Source organism: Scyliorhinus torazame, chromosome 10 (assembly GCF_047496885.1).
Source record: "Scyliorhinus torazame isolate Kashiwa2021f chromosome 10, sScyTor2.1, whole genome shotgun sequence".
Classification (NCBI taxonomy): domain Eukaryota; kingdom Metazoa; phylum Chordata; class Chondrichthyes; order Carcharhiniformes; family Scyliorhinidae; genus Scyliorhinus; species Scyliorhinus torazame.
This window is the reverse complement of record NC_092716.1, coordinates 30,381,451-30,400,995: the sequence shown is the minus strand read 5'-3', so window position 1 is coordinate 30,400,995 and position 19,545 is coordinate 30,381,451. Positions and strand designations below refer to the sequence as shown.

General features: G+C 47.9%; 1 protein-coding gene across 1 annotated transcript in view; it reads right to left on the bottom strand.

Annotated features, from left to right (window-relative positions):
• LOC140384794 (cadherin-13-like) overlaps window positions 1-19,110 on the bottom strand; it is a 169,119-nt gene extending 150,009 nt beyond the window's left edge. The window contains exons 1-2 of the mRNA XM_072466784.1: window positions 19,038-19,110; window positions 17,887-18,002 (exon numbers count right to left, since the gene is read on the bottom strand). Of these exons, the coding sequence (XP_072322885.1) occupies window positions 17,887-18,002; window positions 19,038-19,110 (189 nt within the window). The remainder of the gene's footprint in view (window positions 1-17,886; window positions 18,003-19,037) is intronic.
• Window positions 19,111-19,545: the final 435 nt, after the last annotated feature.

The window sequence follows — 19,545 nt, the reverse complement described above, 5'->3', positions numbered from 1 at the left end:
ACGGGCAAGTAGAGAGGGAGAACGGCATGGTCTGGAAGACCGTCCTACTGGCCCTACGGTCCAGGGACCTCCCAGTTTCATGGTGGCAGGAGGTCCTCCGGACGCTCTCCACTCCATCCGGTCGCTACTGTGTACTAGCACTAACCAAACGCCTCATGAGCGCCTCCTTGTCTTCCCCAGGAAGTCCTCCTCTGGAGCGTCGCTGCCGACCTGGCTGGCGGTCCAAGGACCCATCCTGCTCCGAAAACATGTGCGGGCGCACAAGTCGGACCCGTTGGTCGAGAGGGTTCGCCTCCTCCACGCGAACCCGCAGTATGCTTACGTGGAGTACCCCGACGGCCGACAGGACACGGTCTCCCTGCGAGATCTGGCGCCCGCCGGCAACACGCACACCCCCCCGACACCAATCACCCCCTCCCTGCCACCGGCGCACCCCGCGAGCGCCCCCTTCCCGGGGGGATCGGTCCTCCTCCCAGGTCCGACCAGAAGTGAAGCGGAAGCAGAAACCGTAAGGCTCCCGGAGACGACAACACGGGAACAAGCACCACCACCGGGGCCGAGGCGATCGACGAGGACGACCAGACCGCCCGACCGACTTGTGGCATCAATGTAACACTACTATATTGTGGACTGTAACAAGAACGTTTTCCTTTTCCCCCTTTTACTGTAAATAGTTCAAAACAAAAAAAACCCTCTGTACATGCTGTGATGACATGCAAAAGTTTTCCTCCCAGGACCAGCCTTGTAAACCCTTACCACCATACGAAGCACCACCCCGCCGGGTTCATTTTTAACAAGGGGTGAATGTGGTAGTATGCATTAGGGGTCATGTGGGACTGTGAAGCCGTGATGTCATTGGCTGACAGATCCCGGGTCCTGGTTGGCTGTTGACCTCTAGCTCCGCCCTGAAGGCGGAGTATAAGAACCTGGAGTTCTCCCCCGCAGGCCAGTCAGCTACTGAACTGCGGGGAACAAGTCACGCTTAATAAAGCCTCATCGACTACATCTCTATTCGTCTCTCGTGAGTCTTTGTGCGCTACATAGGCCAACAAGAGATGAGGCCACATTGGATTTGGTACTGGGTAATGAACCAGGACAGGTGTTAGATTTGGAGGTCCGTGAGCACTTTGGTGATAATGACCACAATTCGGTTACGTTTACTATAGCGATGGAAAGGGATAGGTATATACCGCAGGACAAGAGTTATAACTGGGGGAAAGGCAATTATGATGCGATGAGGCAATACTTAGGATGCATAGGATGGGGAAGGAAACTGCAGGGGATGGGCACAATTGAAATGTGGAGCTTGTTCAAGGAACAGCTACCGCGTGTCCTTGATAAGTATGTACCTGTCAGGCAGAGAGGAAATGGTCGAGCGAGGCAACCGTGCTTTACAAAAGTAGTTGAATCACTTGTCAAGAGGAAGAAGGAGGCTTATGTAAAGATAGATGAGCTCCAGGGTCCCAGGTTCGATTCCGGCTTGGGTCACTGTCTGTGCGGAGTCTGCACATCCTCCCCGTGTGTGCGTGGGTTTCCTCCGGGTGCTCCGGTTTCCTCCCACAGTCCAAAGATGTGCAGGTTAGGTGGATTGGCCATGATAAATTGCCCTTAAGTGTCCAAAATTGCCCTTAGTGTTGGGTGGGGTTACTGGGCTATGGGGCTAGGGTGGTGGTGTTGACCTTGGGTAGGGTGCTCTTTCCAAGAGCCGGTGCAGACTCGATGGGCCGAATGGCCTCCTTCTGCACTGTAAATTCTATGTGAAGGTTCAGTTAGGGTGCGTGAGAGTTACAAGTTAGCTAGGAAGGACCTAAAGAGAGAGCAAAGAGCCAGGAGGGGACATGAGAAGTCTTTGGCAGGTAGGATCAAGGATAACCCTAAAGCTTTCTATAGGTATGTCAGGAATAAAAGAATGACTAGGTTAAGGGTAGGGCCAGCCAAGGACAGTAGCGGGAAGTTATGCGTGGACTCCGAGGAGATAGGAGAGGTGCTAAATGAATATTTTTTGTCAATATTCACACAGGAAAAAGACAATGTTGTCGAGGAGAACACTGAGATACAGGCTACTAGACTAGAAGGGCTTGAGATTCATAAGGAGGAGGTGTTAGCAATTCTGGAAAGTGTGAAAATAGATAAGTCCCCTGGGCCGGATGGGATTTATCTTAGGATTCTCTGGGAAGCTAGGGAGGAGATTGCTGAGCTTTTGGCTTTGATCTTTATGTCGTCATTGTCTACAGGAATAGTGCCAGAAGACTGAAGGATAGCAAATGTTGTCCCCTTGTTCAAGAAGGGGAGTAGAGACAACCCCGGTAACTATAGACCAGTGAGCCTTACTTCTGTTGTGGGCAAAGTCTTGGAAAGATTTATAAGAGATAGGATTTATAATCATCCAGAAAGGAATAATTTGATTATGAATAGTCAACACGGATTCGTGAAGGGTAGGTCGTGCCTCACAAACTTTATTGAGTTCTTTGAGAAGGTGACCAAACAGGTGGATGAGGGTAAAGCAGTTGATGTGGTGTATATGGATTTCAGTAAAGCGTTTGATAAAATTCCCCATGGTAGGCTATTGCAGAAAATACAGAGGCATGGGATTCAGGGTGATTTAGCAGTTTGGATCCGAAATTGGCTAGCTGTAAGAAGACAGAGGGTGGTGGTTGATGTGAAATGTTCAGCCTGGAGTTCAGTTACTAGTGGTGTACCACAAGGATCTGTTTTGGGGCCACTGCTGTTTGTCATTTTTATAAATGACCTGGACGAGGGCGTAGAAGGATGGGTGAGTAAATTTGCAGATGACACTAAAGTCGGTGGAATTGTGGGCAGTGCGGAAGGATGTTACAAGTTACAGAGGGACATAGATAAGCTGCAGAGCTGGGCTGAGAGATGGCGAATGGAGTTTAATGCAGAAAAGTGTGAGGTGATTCATTTTGGAAGGAGTAACAGGAATACAGAGTACTGGGCTAATGGTAAGATTCTTGGTAGTGTGGATGAGCAGAGAGATCTCGGTGTCCATGTACATAGATCCCTGAAAGTTGCCACCCAAGTTGATAGGGTTGTTAAGAAGGCGGACGGTGTGTTAGCTTTTATTGGTAGAGGCATTGAGTTTCGGAGCCATGAGGTCATGTTGCAGCTGTACAAAACTCTGGTGCGGCCGCATTTGGAGTATTGCGTACAGTTCTGGTCGCCGCATTATAGGAAGGATGTGGAAGCATTGGAAAGGGTGCAGAGCAGATTTACCAGGATGTTGCCTGGTATGGAGGGAAGATCTTATGAGGAAAGGCTGAGGGACTTGAGGCTGTTTTCGTTAGAGAGAAGAAGGTTAAGAGGTGACTTAATTGAGGCATACAAGATGATCAGAGGATTGGATAGGGTGGACAGTGAGAGCCTTTTTCCTCGGATGGTGATGTCTAGCACAAGGGGACATAGCTTTAAATTGAGGGGAGATAGATATAAGTTTGATGTCAGAGGTAGGTTCTTTACTGAGAGTAGTAAGGGCGTGGAATGCCCCGCCTGCAACAGTAGTGGACTCGCCAACATTAAGGGCATTTAAATGGTCACTGGATAAACATATGGATGATAAGGGAATAATGTAGATGGGCTTTAGAGTGGTTTCACAGGTCGGCGCAACATCAAGGGCCGAAGGGCCTGTACTGCGCTGTAATGTTCTATGTTCTCAGCCTTGGAAGTAATTTTATCTTTCCACAATGTGGATTCTACGGCAGGCGAAAACTCTCTCGTCCGCCATTTGTTGCATGCCACATGAGGAATACGGCTTAACAAAATCTCTTTGATTCTTTTATAATCCGCATTACTAGGCCTGCAACAAGCAATAAATATGTGCCGTGCACGAGCTTTCTCCTCACTCTACCAGCTTTACAGACAACTTTCACATCCAGTCACCTGAAGTGTGAGGGGGTGGGGGGGTGGGGGCGTGGGGGGGGGTGATGAGAAAAGACTAAATTCCTGGTTTCATTGGTTGGTATCCTGTTGTGTGAAGGCGCTGATGAGTCCGTGTTCCACAATATAGAGAAAAAATCCATCGGGAGCATTCTGAATCAGGCTACAAAATAGCCTGCGTGTTGTGCTTGGAGATTGAAACATATGGGGCGGGATTCTCCGCGAACCGGCGGGGTGGGCTACTCCGGCACCGAGGTGTGGCGTGAACCACTCCGGCGTCGGGCCGCCCCGAAGGTGCGGAATCCTCCGCACGTTCAGCCGCTAGGTCGGCGGCGGAGTGTTTGGCGCCGCGCCAGCTGGCTTGGTGCCACGCCAAGCGACGCCGAAGAGCCTCCGTCGGCCGACGCGATTTGGCGCATGTGGGGGAGCGCCAGCATGTGCCGGCGTCATCCCAGCGCATGCGCAGGGGGGTTCTTCTCTGCACTGGCCATGGCGGAGGTTGGCAGCGGCTGGTGCGGAGAGTAAGAGTGCCCCCACAGCACAGGCCGGCCGCGGATCGGTGGGCTCCGGTCGCCAGGCCACCGGGGGGAATCCCCCCGGGGCCAGATGCCCCCCCCCCCCCGAGGACTCTGCAGGCCGCCTGTGGAGCCAGGTCCCGCTGGTAAGGACCTGTTGTGATTTACGCCGGCGGGACCCGCCGAAAACAGGCGGCCACTCGGCCCATTGCGGGGGGCCTACCGGCGTGGCGCGATCCCCGCCAAAACCCCGGCGCCGGAGAATATGGCAGCCGGCGGGGGCAGGATTCACGCCGCCCCCCGGCAATTCTCCGACCCGGCGGGGATTGGAGAATCCCGCCCATGGTCTGCATTGTTTGAGGAATCACCCACTACAAATGGTAAGATATTGAACAATATTAACCTGCCAGCCATTGCGAGAGCCATCAGCTGCACCATTGGACATCTAGCTTGGCAGGCAAAGGCAAAGCTAACAGAAGTCTGTAATTCTCCAGACTACTGTTGTAAATCGCTGGTAACCACGGGAGCAATATTAGATTCCTTTCACTGTTCCAACATATAAATGGTCTCCCACAGGAACACAACAGAGATAGCACATTCACAGATTTCTAAGATCATTCTCGCTTATGTCTCACTGTAATTTTTAAAACATTTGTTCATGGGATGTGGGTGTTGCTGGCTAGACCTGCATTTATTGCCCATCCATGATGGCTCTGGTGAAGGTGGTGGTGCATTATCTTCTTGAACGGCTGCACTCCATGCGGTGTAGGTGCATTCGCAGTGCTGTAAGGAAGGGGATTCCAAGACTTTGACCCAGGAAAACTAAAGGAATGGTGATGTAGTTCCTTGTCAGGTTGGTGAGTGACTTGGAAGGGAATTTGCAGGTGGTGGTGTTCCCATGCATCTGCTGCCCTTGTTCTTACAGGGTTAGAGGTCGCAGGTTTGGAAACATCTGTCAAAAGTGCCTTGGCGAGTTTCCGCAGTGCATATTGTAGACGGTACACACTGCTGCCACTGTGAGTCAGTGGCGGAGGGGGTGGATGTTAAAGATGCCAATCAAGCAAGTTACTTTGTCCAAAATAATGTTGTTGGAGCTGCACTCATTCAGTCAAGTGGAGTGTATTCTATCACTCCTAACTTTTGCCTTGAAGATGGTAGATGGGCTTTGGGGAGTTACTCTCTGCAGAATTCCTCTGACCTGCTCTTGCAGCCACAGTATTTATATGACTGGTCCAGTGAAGCTCCTGGTCAATGGTAACCCCCAAAGGATGTTGATATTGAGGGAACCAGCGATGTTAATGCCATTGAATATCAGGAGGGGATTGTTAGATTCTCTCTTGTTGGAGATGGCATTGCCTGGCAATTGTGTGGCATAAATGTGACTTGCCGTGAGTCAGCGCAAGCCTGAATATTATTCAGGTCTTGCTTCATATGAACACAGACTGCTTCAGTGGCTGCGGAGGAGTGAATGGTGCTGAACATTGTGTAAACATCCGCAAACATCCTCACTTCTGACCTAATGGTGGAGGGAAGGTCATTGATGAAGCAATTGAAGATGGTTGGGCCTTGGACACTACTTTGAGGAACCACTGCAGTGATGTACCAGGACTATGACCTCCAATAACATCATATGACTCCAACCAGTGGAGAGTTTTCCCTCGATTCCTATTGATTTCAGTTGGCTCCTTGATACCAAACGTGGTAAAATGCAACATGGCGATCAAGAGCCGTCACTCAACTCATCTCTTTTGTTCATTTTTTAATCCATGTTGGACCAAGGCAGTAATGAGATCAGGAACCGAGAGGCCCTCCCTGGGAGAACACAATTTGAAAGTCACTGAGAAGATTATTGGTGAGTAAATGCCACTTTGATTGCATTATCAATTGCACCTTTCATCACTATGTTAATGATCAAGAGTAGACTGACAGGGTAACTAGCTGGGTTGGATATGACCTGCTTTTTATGGACAAGTCATACCTGGGCAATTTTCCACATTGTCGGGTACATACCAGTGTTGTAGCTGTACTGGAACAACTTGGCTTGGGACACAGCTAGTTCTGGAATACAAGTCTTCAGTACTGTTGTCGGGATACTCTCAGGGCCCATAGCCTTTGCAGTATCCAGGGGCTTTAGGATTTCTTGTGGCTGAAGACTGGCATTTGTGATACTCAGCTGGCTGAAGATAGTTGCTATTGCTTCAGCCTTGTCTTTTGCATAGATGTCCTAGACTCCCCCATCATTGAGGATGAGAGTATACGTGGAGCCTCCTCCCCCTGTTAGTTACTTAATTGTCCACCACCATTCAGGACTGGATGTCGTTAGAATGAAGGCAAAGCGAATGAACTGCAGAGCTTAGATCTGATCCACTGGTTGTAGAATTGCTTGGCCCTGTCTATAAAAGCTGATTCCACTGTTTTGCATGCAAGTAATTATGTGCTGCAGGTTCACCGGGTTAACACCTTATTTTTAGGTAATCCTGGTACTGCTGCTGGCATGCCCTCCTGCATTCCTCATTGAACTAGAGTGGTAGATCTGCCGGGTCATGAGGTTACAGACTGTGGTTGAATAGAAATCTGCTGCTACTGAGAGGCCGCCAGCGCCTCATGGATACCCAGTTTTGAGTTGCTATATCTGTTCAAAATCTCTCGCATCTAAAGGTAAGGTAAAGTGGCCATAGTCCTAGATGACCATAGGCTGCTTTGCCCTTTGAGGGGGAGAGCTGACTGGTGATGGTTTAACCTGAGGATCAAGGTTGAGAAGGCGTGGCCTTCATGAATAACCTGCGCTGCTGGCCTCACTCTGCATCATGAATCAGCAATCTAGCCAACTGAGCTAAATCGGCCCCCTCTCATTGATGGTGCTGGTGCTACACAGCACGTTGGAGGATATCCTCAATGTGAAGACAGAACTTCGTCTCCACAAGGACTGTGCGATGGTTATTCCTCCCAGTACTGCCATGAACAGATGCATCTGTAACAGGTAGAATGGTGATGATGAGGTCAGATAAGTTGTTGCCCTTTGCTGATTCCCTCACACCTGCCACCAATCCAATCCAGCAGCTATGTCCTTTAGGATCTGGTCAGCTTTGTCAGTAGTGGTGTTACTGAGCTACTCTCAGTGATGGACATTAAATTCCCAAACCTAGAGTATCTTCTGTGCCCTGGCCACCTTCACTGCTTCTTCCAATTGGTGTTCAACATGAAGGAGTACTGATTCATCAGCTGATCGCAGGTGGTAGGTTATAATCATCACAAGGTTTCCTTGCCTATGGCTGACCTGATGCCATGATACTTCATGGCGTCCAAAGGCAATGTTGAGGATTCCCAGGCCAACTCTCTCCCAACTTTATACCGCGATGCTGCCACCTCTGGTGATGGTGGTGTTTGGGACATAGCCATTCTCTCGGAAGCATATCTTAAAGACAATGTCAGGACATTGCTCGACTAATTTATGGGGAAGCTCTCCCATTTTGGCACAATGCGCCAGGTGTTTTGAAGGACACCTTTACAGGGTCAAGAGAGTTGGATTTGCTGTTAACTCTTCCCCGGCCAATGCCAGATGGTCCATCCGTTTTCACTCCTTTTAGACTTTGTAGAGGTTTAATACAACTGAGTGGCTTGCTGGCCATTTCAGAGGACAGATATGTGTCAACCACATTGGGTCTGCAGTTACATGTAGGCCTGACAGGTCAGGTAGTCCAGTGACTTTACTACTAAACCATCACCTCCTCCTTTATCCTGTTCTTGTGCCAGTTCAACATTAAGTCCAGTTGCCAGGAAGAACAGTCATGATTTATTTTAAGAAAGGATATACTTGGATATGAGGCAGTACAGTGAAGGTTCACTAAATTGTTCCGAGCATGGGGGGGTTGTCCTATGATGAGCGGCTGAGTAAATTGGGCTTATATTTCCTGGAGTTTAGAAGTATGAGAAGCAGTCTCATTTAAACCTACGAAAATCTGAAGGGGACTGATAGTTTAGGTGCTGAGAGATTGTTTGGGGAATCTAAAGCACGAAGTCACAGTTGCAGGATCAGGGGCCGAACATTTATAATCATAATAATCGCTTATTGTCACGAGTAGACTTCAATGAAGTTACTGTGAAAAGCCCCTAGTCGCCACATTCCGGCGCCTGTTCGGCGAGGCCGGTATGGGGCGGAGATGAGGAGAAATCACTTCATTGACAGGGTTGTAAACCTTAGGAGTTCTCTACCCCAGAGGGTTATGAATACTCCATCATTGAACACATTCAAGGCTGGGTTGAGAGATTTTTGGTGTCTCAGGGGATCAAGGGATATGAGTAGCAGGTGAGAAAATGGAGCTGAAGCCCAGGATCAGCCCTGATCGTACTGAATGGTGTAACAGGCTCGACGGACCATTTGGTCCACTCCTGCTCCTACTTCTTGTGTTATTTCCCAAGGCCATAGCTGATTTTGAAGAATCGAATCTTGAGATTCAGGCCTAGAAATTGGATCATTCCTGAGCTGAGATGCACTTCTAGTGCAGATGCTTCATGAGGCCAATGGTAGGCCCTGAGAAACTTGAATCGCAGAAGTCATTGGTTTACTATCAGTGAGCTGCAGACGCCAGTTGTGGCCCAAAGCTAACTCACCAATGCTGGGAGGCACCATGAGTGTCCATCTCAGACGCACGGGGCGTGATTCTCTAAAAATGGGGCTAAGTCCTCATGCTGGCATGGAAACCGGCGCCAACGACTTTGGGTCAACGGCCCCCGAAAGTGAGGAATTCTCACCTTTCTAGGGTGCTAGTTTGCCGCCCGAGTTGTCCCCGCAGCTCCAGCCGGCGGGGAAAGGCCCGCGCAAGTCCACGCATACGCGGAACGGCCGGCATATTCCTGCGCATGCGCGGAATGACCGCTGTATTTCCATGCATGCGCGGGGGTTCCCTTCCCCGTGCTGGCCCCCGGGCAATATGGCAGAACCCTGCAGGGGCCCAGCGTGGCGCAAAGTAGGACCCCATGGAACCAGCCCGCCCGCCGATCGGTAGGCCCTGATCGCGGGCTAGGCCACCGTGGGGCCCCCGCATCCCCGGGGTCAGATACCCCCGCACCCCCCCCCTCCAGGACGGCCCCCGCACACTTACCTTCCAGGTCCCGCCGTATGGGACCTGAGTAATCCACGCCGGCGGGACTGGGCCAAACTCGTCGGCCACTCGGCCCATTGGGGCCCGAAGAATCGCCGGGGAGGGGCGTTGTCAACATGCCCCCAACCGGCGTGGCGGCGATCCCGCCGGCGCCCGAAAAATGGCGCCGGAGAATGGGGAAGCCGGCGTCAGGGCACCGGGGCATGTCCGGGAATTCTCTGACCCGGCGCCATGTCCTTGAAACGTACCCTTACAGAGGTACCCACCAGTGGACCATTTGAGGATCACTGATTTAGTTGCTAAGTGACTGCGAGTACAGACTGATGTATAATGCAGTCACAAACAAATTTGGCCTTAAACAAGCTGTCTACCTGTAGACATACATGGAGCCGAATGTTTGTTTCAACTGCAGACTCCATGCAAGAGTCTTTACCGATATGATGGAGGGCACACTTCCAGTGCAGGTGGAGATGCGCATACTGTTGAACATTTAGGAGCTCATTTAAGCCTATAAAATGGATGTGATGCCATTAAATTGCTACGCCTCCATTGTTTTTGTGATAGAAAGTTGACAAGCTCTGAATTTGATTTAAAATGGAAAACTAAATCAATTTGTGTGCAGTTTGAAATGCAACAATCCAATTTATCTTGAACAAGTTTTTTTTTCCATTTATTGCTGCAATGAATGTGAAAGCTGTTCTTCATGTACATCTGGTGTTGAATTCCATTTTCTCTGAACTACTTATGTAATGGAAACAGATGGAAACAGATCACCACATTTTTTAAACACTAAAACTCCTCATGATGTCTTCAGTCATGAATTTCAGGTCAACATGCAATAAAATCGAGACATTTCTGGCAATGATTCAAATCCATACAGAAGTTAATTGCATCAATGTGGGCTTCATATGTTGTTATGATCCTTGATCAGACCCCAGAATGTGGAGGGGGAGATCGGCCAAAGAGCAATAAAAGGCTGTTTAAAGTAGACAAAGGTTGAGATTCAAGACACCTGCTTTTGTAATAAACCCACAGGAAAAAAACTAAACTTTACAAGTACTGTTCCATGTTCTGTCAGGACATTTAAGAGACTCTTGGACAGGCACATGGATAGCAGTAAATTGAAGGGGCTAGGTTGATCTTAGATTAGGATAAATGGTCGGCCCAACATCGTGGGTTGAATCATAGAATTTATAGTGCAGTAGGAGGCCATTCGAACCATCGGGTCTGCACCGGCTCTTGGAAAGAGGACCCTACCCAAGCCCACACCTCCACCCTAACCCCATTACGCAGTAACCCCACCCAACACTAAGGGCAATTTTGGACACTCAGGACAATTTAGCATGGCCAATCCACCTAATACATCTTTGGATTGTGGGAGGAAACCGGAGCACCCGGAGGAAACCCACGCACACACGGGGAGAACGTGCAGACTCCACACAGACAGTGACCCAAGCCGGGAATCGAACCTGGGACCCTGGAGCTGTGAAGCAATTGTGCTAACCACTATGCTACCATGCTGCCCACTTCAAGGGCCTGTACAGTTTGTTTTTCTAAAGGTGAAACAATTTACAATACGGACCTTATACTCTTATATTCAGTTTCCAGTGGACCGCTTCAAAATCACAGAACCGTGCAGAGAGGAGATTGCTAACCATTTAATTCTGTTTGAAGTGACCCAGGACCTGTCAATCAAAGCTTGATCTTTATAAACATTGAAGTTACAGCACTTTAAAGTTACTCAACCGTGAAGGAAAGTGAATGGAACAATGCTGACAGCTGTGTGTGGCGTGGAAGATGTCAATCACAGCCTAGTAAAATCAATATCAAAGAGAAATGAATGAACAGCTTGCAGATCAAAGATCTGAGGGAGTTTAAACACAGCTGACTGGTTTTCTCTTTTCAGGAATTGACAGGTGGTGCCTCCTGTGTCTAAGCCAGCAGGTGTATGTCAGGTGAGTGTTAAAACAGTAATTTATTCATTGCCTGTCTGAATTGGCTTCCAGGAGTCTTTCTTCTGGGGCGGAGGGGGGTGGGGGGCCTCTGATGGGGGTCACTCTTCTAAGGGATTTCCTGACAGGAGTCACTTTTCTGGGGATTTCCATATTTAGGGGTCTCTGTGGGGTGTCTCTTTATTTAGGAGGTCACTGGGCGGGTTTCATTTTTAGGGATTCTCTGTGGGGGTTATTTTTATTTAGGAGGCCTCTTTTTTTCAGGCGTCTCTGGTAGGGGGGCGGTGGGAGGGTTCTGGTGGGGGTGGGTGGGCAGGTCTTGCATTGTGTGTGGGGGGGGGGAGAAAGGGTGGCCCTCGGATTAACTTTATGCCAACTCCGTTAAAGAGTTACCCCTTGGCTCACCGCAAGGTCCAGTGCACCAGTAATAATACTTGCCCAAATTTCACCCAAGATATAAGTGTAAATCAGCTTAATCTTGTTTATGTATTTGCATGCAAATAAATGGTTAATAACTTCAGTTTAGTTTCATGTTAAAAAAAAGTCTACAGGTTTAGTTTCACTATATTATAATGCAGGTTTTACGACTGTTAAAACATCAGAGTATAAAAAAACTGAGCTTTTGCTTAGCAACCAGCGGCCCACAGTGAGAAGCAGAAGCACTGAGTTTCAATTTGGAACCGGGGGTGAGATTCTCCGACCCCCCGCAGGGTCGGAGAATCACCGGGAGGTGGCGTGAATCCTGCCCCCGCCTGCTGCCGAATTCTCCGGCGCCGGAGATTTGGCGGGGGCGAGAATCGTGCCGCGCCGGTTGGCGGGCTCTGCCCGGCGATTCTCCGGCCCGCGATGGGCCGAAGTCCCGTCGTTCTATGCAGGTCCCGCCGGCATAAATTGGAATTGGTCCCTTACCGGCGGGACCTGGCGGCATGGGCGGGCTCCGGGGTCCTCGGGGGGGGGGGGGGGGGCGGGGGGCGATCTGGCTCTGGGGGTGCCCCCAAGGTGGCCTGGCAATCGGGGCCCACCGATCCACGGGCGGGCCTGTGCCGTGGGGGCACTCTATTCCTACGCTTTGGCCGTGTAAGTATCCGCGATGGCCGGTGCAAAGGTGAATCCCCCCCCCCCCCCCCCGCGCACGTGCGGGGATGACGCCAGCAACCGCTGACACTCCCGCGCATGCGCGGACCCGGCCGGCGGGGCGGAAACCACTCCGGCGACGGCCTAGCCCCTGAAGGTGCAGAGGATTCCGCACCTTTGGGGCGGCCCGACGCCGGAGTGTTTCCCGCCACTCCACTGCGCCGTTTCTGCCCGCCCCGCCGATTCCCGGGGAATCCCACCCGGGGTAACTCAGTGGAAAGTCAGAACAGGCAGGATAATGCTTAGGGACAGAAAGCCAATCCCATGCTGAAGAACAGAAAGTCCCAGAAACTAGGGAATGGGAAATAGGAAAGTCCCAGGAAAACTGTGAGGTCAAATCAAGTTGAAGTAAGGAGCAGAGAGAGGCTCCCAGTTAAAGACAGGGCTGCAATGTGCAGACTGGGTGAAGTCAGCGAGTGAGATGCCAAACATATGAGGTAATCCTAAGGTTGGTGACAGATAAATACAGCCTGTGAAGCGGTGGTGTTCTGTTGGTATGGCCGGGTTCATGGGAGATTACTAGAAGCTTGAATACAAGTGGAAATCCAGGGCAGCGGAAACCAAAAGGAGAGGTTCAAATCCTGGAGATGGACCCTTGGTAAAGGCATCCAAGCATTGTTTGGGAAAAGATTTCAAGGTGTGTTCTTCAAGAGCGGAGTTTGGAAGCTCTTGTGTAGAAGCCAGAGTTCCAGTGAAACCAGTCGTTTAGAGCATGACAAGGATCTGGGAGGATTTGATGAGAAATCTGCAGAAGTTGTTTTGGATAATATCTGTTACTAGGGTTCAGAGTGTAGGTTGTCTGATCACATTTCACCTATTGGTTTACATGGGCTGTGTACTTACTGAGAACATTAGAGTATAAGATGGATTTTGTAATTGTGTTATCCTTGCAAATCTGCATATATCTGTAAAGGTAGCTGGGGTGAAGGAGTAGTGTATTATCGTGAATATTTTCTTGTTTAATATATGTTTTGTTCTTTTGTTAAAAATTCATCAGCACCTGTTACTCTGTTCATCCATGTACCAAAACAAAAAATAAATGTTGGTTTATATCAAGCCAGATTCCATCCTGGGATCCGACCTGTCCAGTAGTAACATCAATTGGGATCATAACAGGCACTATGAATTAAAAGACAAAATGTGGTCGAACATACCGATAACCAAGGAAGTGACAGATGCAACCAAGACAGAGTCCATGGATTTCTCAATAACCCATCCAGATATCAGTAAACACCTAGACAAAGAATCTCATTGAAACTCATGAGGGATTCCTTGCTTTACCTTCGAGCATCTCTCCATGGAGTTCTCACCAAAAGTTGTCCCCACAAAGTCAGCTTTAACAATGGTCCACCTCAACACAGGGTTTCAATCTTGCCTTCTAAGAATCCTTCTCCCTGGATTCCCCAGTGCGCTCAACATTATCTCACAAGCGCACTTTCAGATCCAAGGCCACCCCAAGCAGAACACCACTGCTCCAAAGGGGTACCTTGCCCCAGTGTCCCTCTTTACTTAAAGCCTGCTCCCCACTGCTCTTTCTTTAATTTGGAGTCTGTTTCTCTGCTCCTTTCTTTTAACTTAACTGGGACCTGTTTCTGTCCATTTTGCCTTTGTGACACTTGTTGGCTGACAGGCACCCTGAAACTGACTGTCTCAAGGAGAGTTGCTCCCTGATCCTTGAGCTGATCTGAGAATCTATCAAAACACTCCCAGAGGGTCCAACCTTGTTACTTGGCAGGATAAGCATTAGAACATACTCTACCTTAAATGTTACAATCTCTACAGACTGCTAATTTAGTACCCAGGGACACAAAAGATCCATGATGTTGTGACAATATGTAGACTTCGCAGCGATTGGCAGAAATGATCGTGCATAATCTACAATATTATATTGGGAAATCTTTACACATTCACAAGATCTTTGACTGAAAGTGTGGTTCCTTCGAACAAATTGGATTTCAATCAACAAGTTAATTAATGCTTCCTGTTACAAACATCAAAACCTTGAAATGACAAAAAATGGAGGTGATATACACAAAAACAGTGAGATTATGTTGGCTTATATGCAGAATGGACAGTACAATATTTATGTTGGTGTCGATGCATCCTAAACATTTTATCTGTGTGTGTGGACACGGAATTCATCAACTGGGTGATGCTTTAGTTCTTTGTAATTTCCTTTCCTCCACCCTACTGAACCAGCATGGCAGCTCCATCCTAATTGCAGCTGTAGTTCTGATTGAATAGTGAGTGGAAAATTAGTCTGCATTGTGATCTTGTGTTCACTGAGAATAGGGTCGAAATTGCCAAAGCTTATTTTTGAAATCACTCTCTGGCCTTTCTCATCACATATTAACATTTTTATCTTCAAGAATGCCAAACTAAATGAAATTTACAGCTCAGGTGGTAACTAATTGACCAATAGGTCGCTCCACGGGCATTGGTCATGGCAGTCAAAACTGGCAAGTGTTGTACAGGGCTGCACAGTGAGATACATTGCAGCAGGTTCAAAAAATGAGACGAGTGTCAGTCTCAATAGTCGATTATAAGATTTCAAGGATTAGCAAATCCCGGGAATTAATTGAACCATGCAGATGTTGGAAATCTGAAATTAATTCAGAAAATATTGTACATACTCAGAAGGTGGAGTAACAGTATTGTCACTGGACTGGTAATCCAGAGGTCCAGGCCTTGGGGCACACAGGTTCAAATACCACCATGGCAGCTGTGCAATTTAACTGCAAGTCATTAATCTGGAAGATAAAGTCAACCACCAGTAACGATGACCATGCTAGCTATCACCAAACCCATCTGGTTCATTGATGGAAATCTGCCATCCTTACCCAGTCTGGCCTATAACAATGTGGCTGAATCTTAACTGCCCCTCTAAAATGGCCTAACAAACCACTCAGTTCAAGTCCAATTAGGGATGGGCAAACAAGTGTCCAAATGCTCACTCATCAGGTAATCAGTCTGCCCTGCTCAAGCAAAGGTAACTGTGTGCAGTCGCGTGAGGACCTCAGTTTGACATTCCTTTGTTGGTCAAGATTTAAAAATCAGCGGCAACCATAACTAATGCACCCGCCACCCCCAACCCCTCCGCTGTGCACCTGCCAGCTGTGCACTAATATGCCACAAACCATTTGCTCTTCCCCTTTGCTCATCCATCCGAATGCATTTTCACTTTCAGTACTTCTTTTAGTAATCTTTATTAGTGTCACAAGTAGACTTACATTAGCAACGAAGGTACTGTGAAAATCCCCTCGTCGCCACATTCCGGCGCCTGTTCGGGTGCACTGAGGGAAAATTCAGAATGCCCAATTCACCTAACAAGCACGTCTTTCGGGACTTGTGGGAGAAAACCGGAGCACCCGGAGGAAACCCACGCCGACACGGGGAGAAAGTGCAGACTCCGCACAGACAGTGACCCAAGCCGGGAATCGAACCTGGGACCCTGGCTCTGTGAAGCAACAGTGCTATCCACTGTGCTACCTTGCCGCCCCCATGCTGAGAAGTACAGATGCTGAAGAGTGCAGTTTCTTTTCATCACTAATCTTTACACGTGAAATGTAAATGCTTTCTACATAACTCAATTTATTGCCTTTTCTAATCTTGGGCTGCAAGTCTACAATGTTGCATGTAATGCAGTTCGACTGTCCCAGCCAATAAAATATGTGAGCATACATCAATGTTAATGCTCTGGGATGAAACCTGACATTGGACCTTGATGTTGTTCAAGTCGCTTCGTCTTATGTGACATTCAAGTTCTACAATATATTAAAATGAAAAGGTTGAGTGGATGTTATGAAAATGTAGTTCAACAGCAGCTATTGTCAGCAGTTAAATTTCTGAGATATTTGATGTGGGTGGATAACATATACAATGCCACTGTGTGATGTTAAGTAAATGCTCCCATGATCTAATGAAAGGCAAAAGACTTTGTGAGTAAACGTAAGATTCTAAGAGTTCAATTCGTCTTTTTTGAGTTCCAACATGGTGGGATTTCTGCCTGCCCCTCTCAATCCGTCCAGACCTTCACTTATTTTCTTGGCTCAGGGGTTACTTGATATGCATGGCAATCCCCTGATGGGATTTCCTCTCCACCAGAGGCTCCCTCTGGTGCCATGGAAGAGGTGAAAAATTCTGTGATGCTGTCATGAGGACATTGTAGCAGCACAAAAGGTACGAAGAGAGATTAAAGGGCGAAATATGCCCTGAAAACAAAATGAAAGGTGTCAGACTGAAGGCTAAACAGGTGAGGCTTTCGGAAAAGATGGAGGGATGGGAGGGCTCTCTTAAGCCTTCTCCCCTATAGTTGAAGAATTTGGAGATTTTGCAAGATCACAGAACAAAGAAATGTACAGCACAGGAACAGGCCCTTCGGCCCTCCAAGCCCGTGCCGACCATGCTGCCCGACTAAACTACAATCTTCTACACTTCCTGGGTCCGTATCCCTCATTCATGTATTTGTCAAGATGCCCCTTAAATGTCACTATCGTCCCTGCTTCCACCACCTCCTCCGGTAGCAAGTTCCTGGCACCCACTACCCTCTGCGTAAAAAACTTGCCTCGTACATCTACTCTAAACCTTGCCCCTCTCACCTTAAACCTATGCCCCCTAGTAATTGACCCCTCTACCCCGGGGAAAAGCCTCTGGCTATCCACTCTGTCTATGCCCCTCATAATTTAATAATAACAGGTCTATTACTACTTTATCCCAGGGGGCCCTGGGGTTCAGTGGTGACCGGAGATTATGAGTGTGCTTCTTTCCTTCCGCCCCATCCGCCACTCCAATACCGTTAGCATGCAGCATGTGGTGCTGAAGGTGGGGATATCAATGTTAGATGGTGAGGTGGTGGTGACTCACTGCCCCATTTTCCTGCAATTCCAGCCATGATTCCTCCAATTTTTGAGGAGATTGGAAAGGACGTGTAATTGCATGTAATGAGCATTAAAAATTCTTATCAATTCATCCTCTAAATCCTGTGATTGACCTTCCTGATCATTTGTATGCTATTGGGCAGTACGGTCACGCAATGGTTAGCACTGCGTTAGCACTGCGCTGAAGGCCCGGGTTCGATCCCAGCCCTGAGTCACTGGCCACATGGAGTTTGCATATTCTTCCCGTGTCTGCATGGGTCTCACCCCCACAACCCAAAGATGTGCAGGGTAGGTGGATTGGCCACGCTAAATTGTCCTTTTATTGGGGAAAAAAAAGGTACTTTAAATTTAAAAAAAAATAATTTGTACACTACCCATTGAGAACATCGGCATACAAGGGTGCAGCCCTTACACGTTCACTGATTGAACTCAGGTATAACCCTCTTTCAACATTGCTCTTGACTTTTCCTGGCTGTCTCTGTGCCAATAGATTATTTAACTGCTGCCCAATTTCAGGTGAATCAAAATCTATTTCAGATCAACATGCAGAAGACCAAAGTCATCATCTGCAGGAACAACCGTAAACTTCACTCCTTACCATGGATGCCTACCATTCTCTCAGGCTGAATTCTACCCCAGTATTTTTTAAGTCCAAGTCAATCCAGAGATTAGTTCAATGCCAACATCGTTTTCATCACAGAGACATAGACGTGAATGGAAGCTATAACATGGAAGCATGCCATGCAGCCCAACCAATCCATGTTAGTATTTACCACTCCACCTCCCATCTCTCCACCATGAGTTCCCAGTCAATAAAAATAACTTGCACCTGTATAGAGAGCCTTCAACATTGTAAAACACCCCACAGCAGGGAGCATTAGTGCACAAAATTTGACTCAAAACCATATAACGAGGTATTAGGGCAGGTGGCCAAATGTTTTGTCAAAGGGGTCGGTGTTAAGGAGCTTCTTGAAGGATGATAGAAAAGATGAGATACAGAAATGGAGACATTTAGAGAGGAATTCCAGAGCCTCGGGCTAAGGCAGCTAAAGGCTGTGCCTTCAGTGATGTATAATAGGCCAGAATTGGAGGCACACAGAGGGTTTTAGAGGCTGGAAGAGGTTACCAAGGTAGGGATGGGCAAGACCATGGAGAATGAGAATTTTACAGTTGGGGTGTTGATTAACCGGAAGCAAATGTAGGTTAGCGGGCAATGGGGTGATGGGTGAATGAGTTAGTGTGTGGTAGCAGAGTTTTGAATTGACTTAACTTAATGGATATTAAATTTATGGAAATTATCTTTTAACCTTCCTGCTCCGTATCCATTTATTCCTCCATATACTTTAAAATCCTTTTCTTTCCAACATCTTTCCATAATTCGCCTGTCCAATCAACTGCTTACTTTCACATCCACAGTGTTGAGTGGCTTCACCTTACTCCCCTCCCTTCATTAGCTGCTATACAGGCATTTATCACCAGTTCGGTTGCTCACTTGCTCTCTTATCTGGCCACCCGTTAGTCATTAACTTTGCTGCATTAATCCTGTCCTACACCAAGTCTCACTCAACTTATCACTTTCATCCTCATAATCTGCTCCGTGCCCTTCATTAAATTTATCATCTTTAAATCCTTCCATAGCTCTACTGCATCTCTGCAATCACCTTCTGCCCTGTATCTCCATCAAACATTCCACTCCTCTAATTACAATTTTCGTGCAATCCCTGTTACCATCTTTGGAGAGCATTCAGTTGCTGAATTTCCAATGAGATTAGTACCGGTCCCGGGGAGAAAATGTAGAGAAAATCCAACAAGACTCTAGCCTAAAGCAATATTATTCTCCTGCCACACCATTGGATTTGAACAAAGCGTTTCACTTTTTTTTGTAAGTATTGATCTAAAGGAATGTTATTTTATCAGAGTATGGCACTAAAACTTGATGGCTGATAGCAGCAGTATCAGTGAATTCTTCAAAAGGTGTATTTTCTTTTTACAATTTTCTGGTTCAGCCAACTGGAGATTTGTGGTCTTTCACCAACATGGCATTCCTGACTAAAACTACACAGCCTTGGAG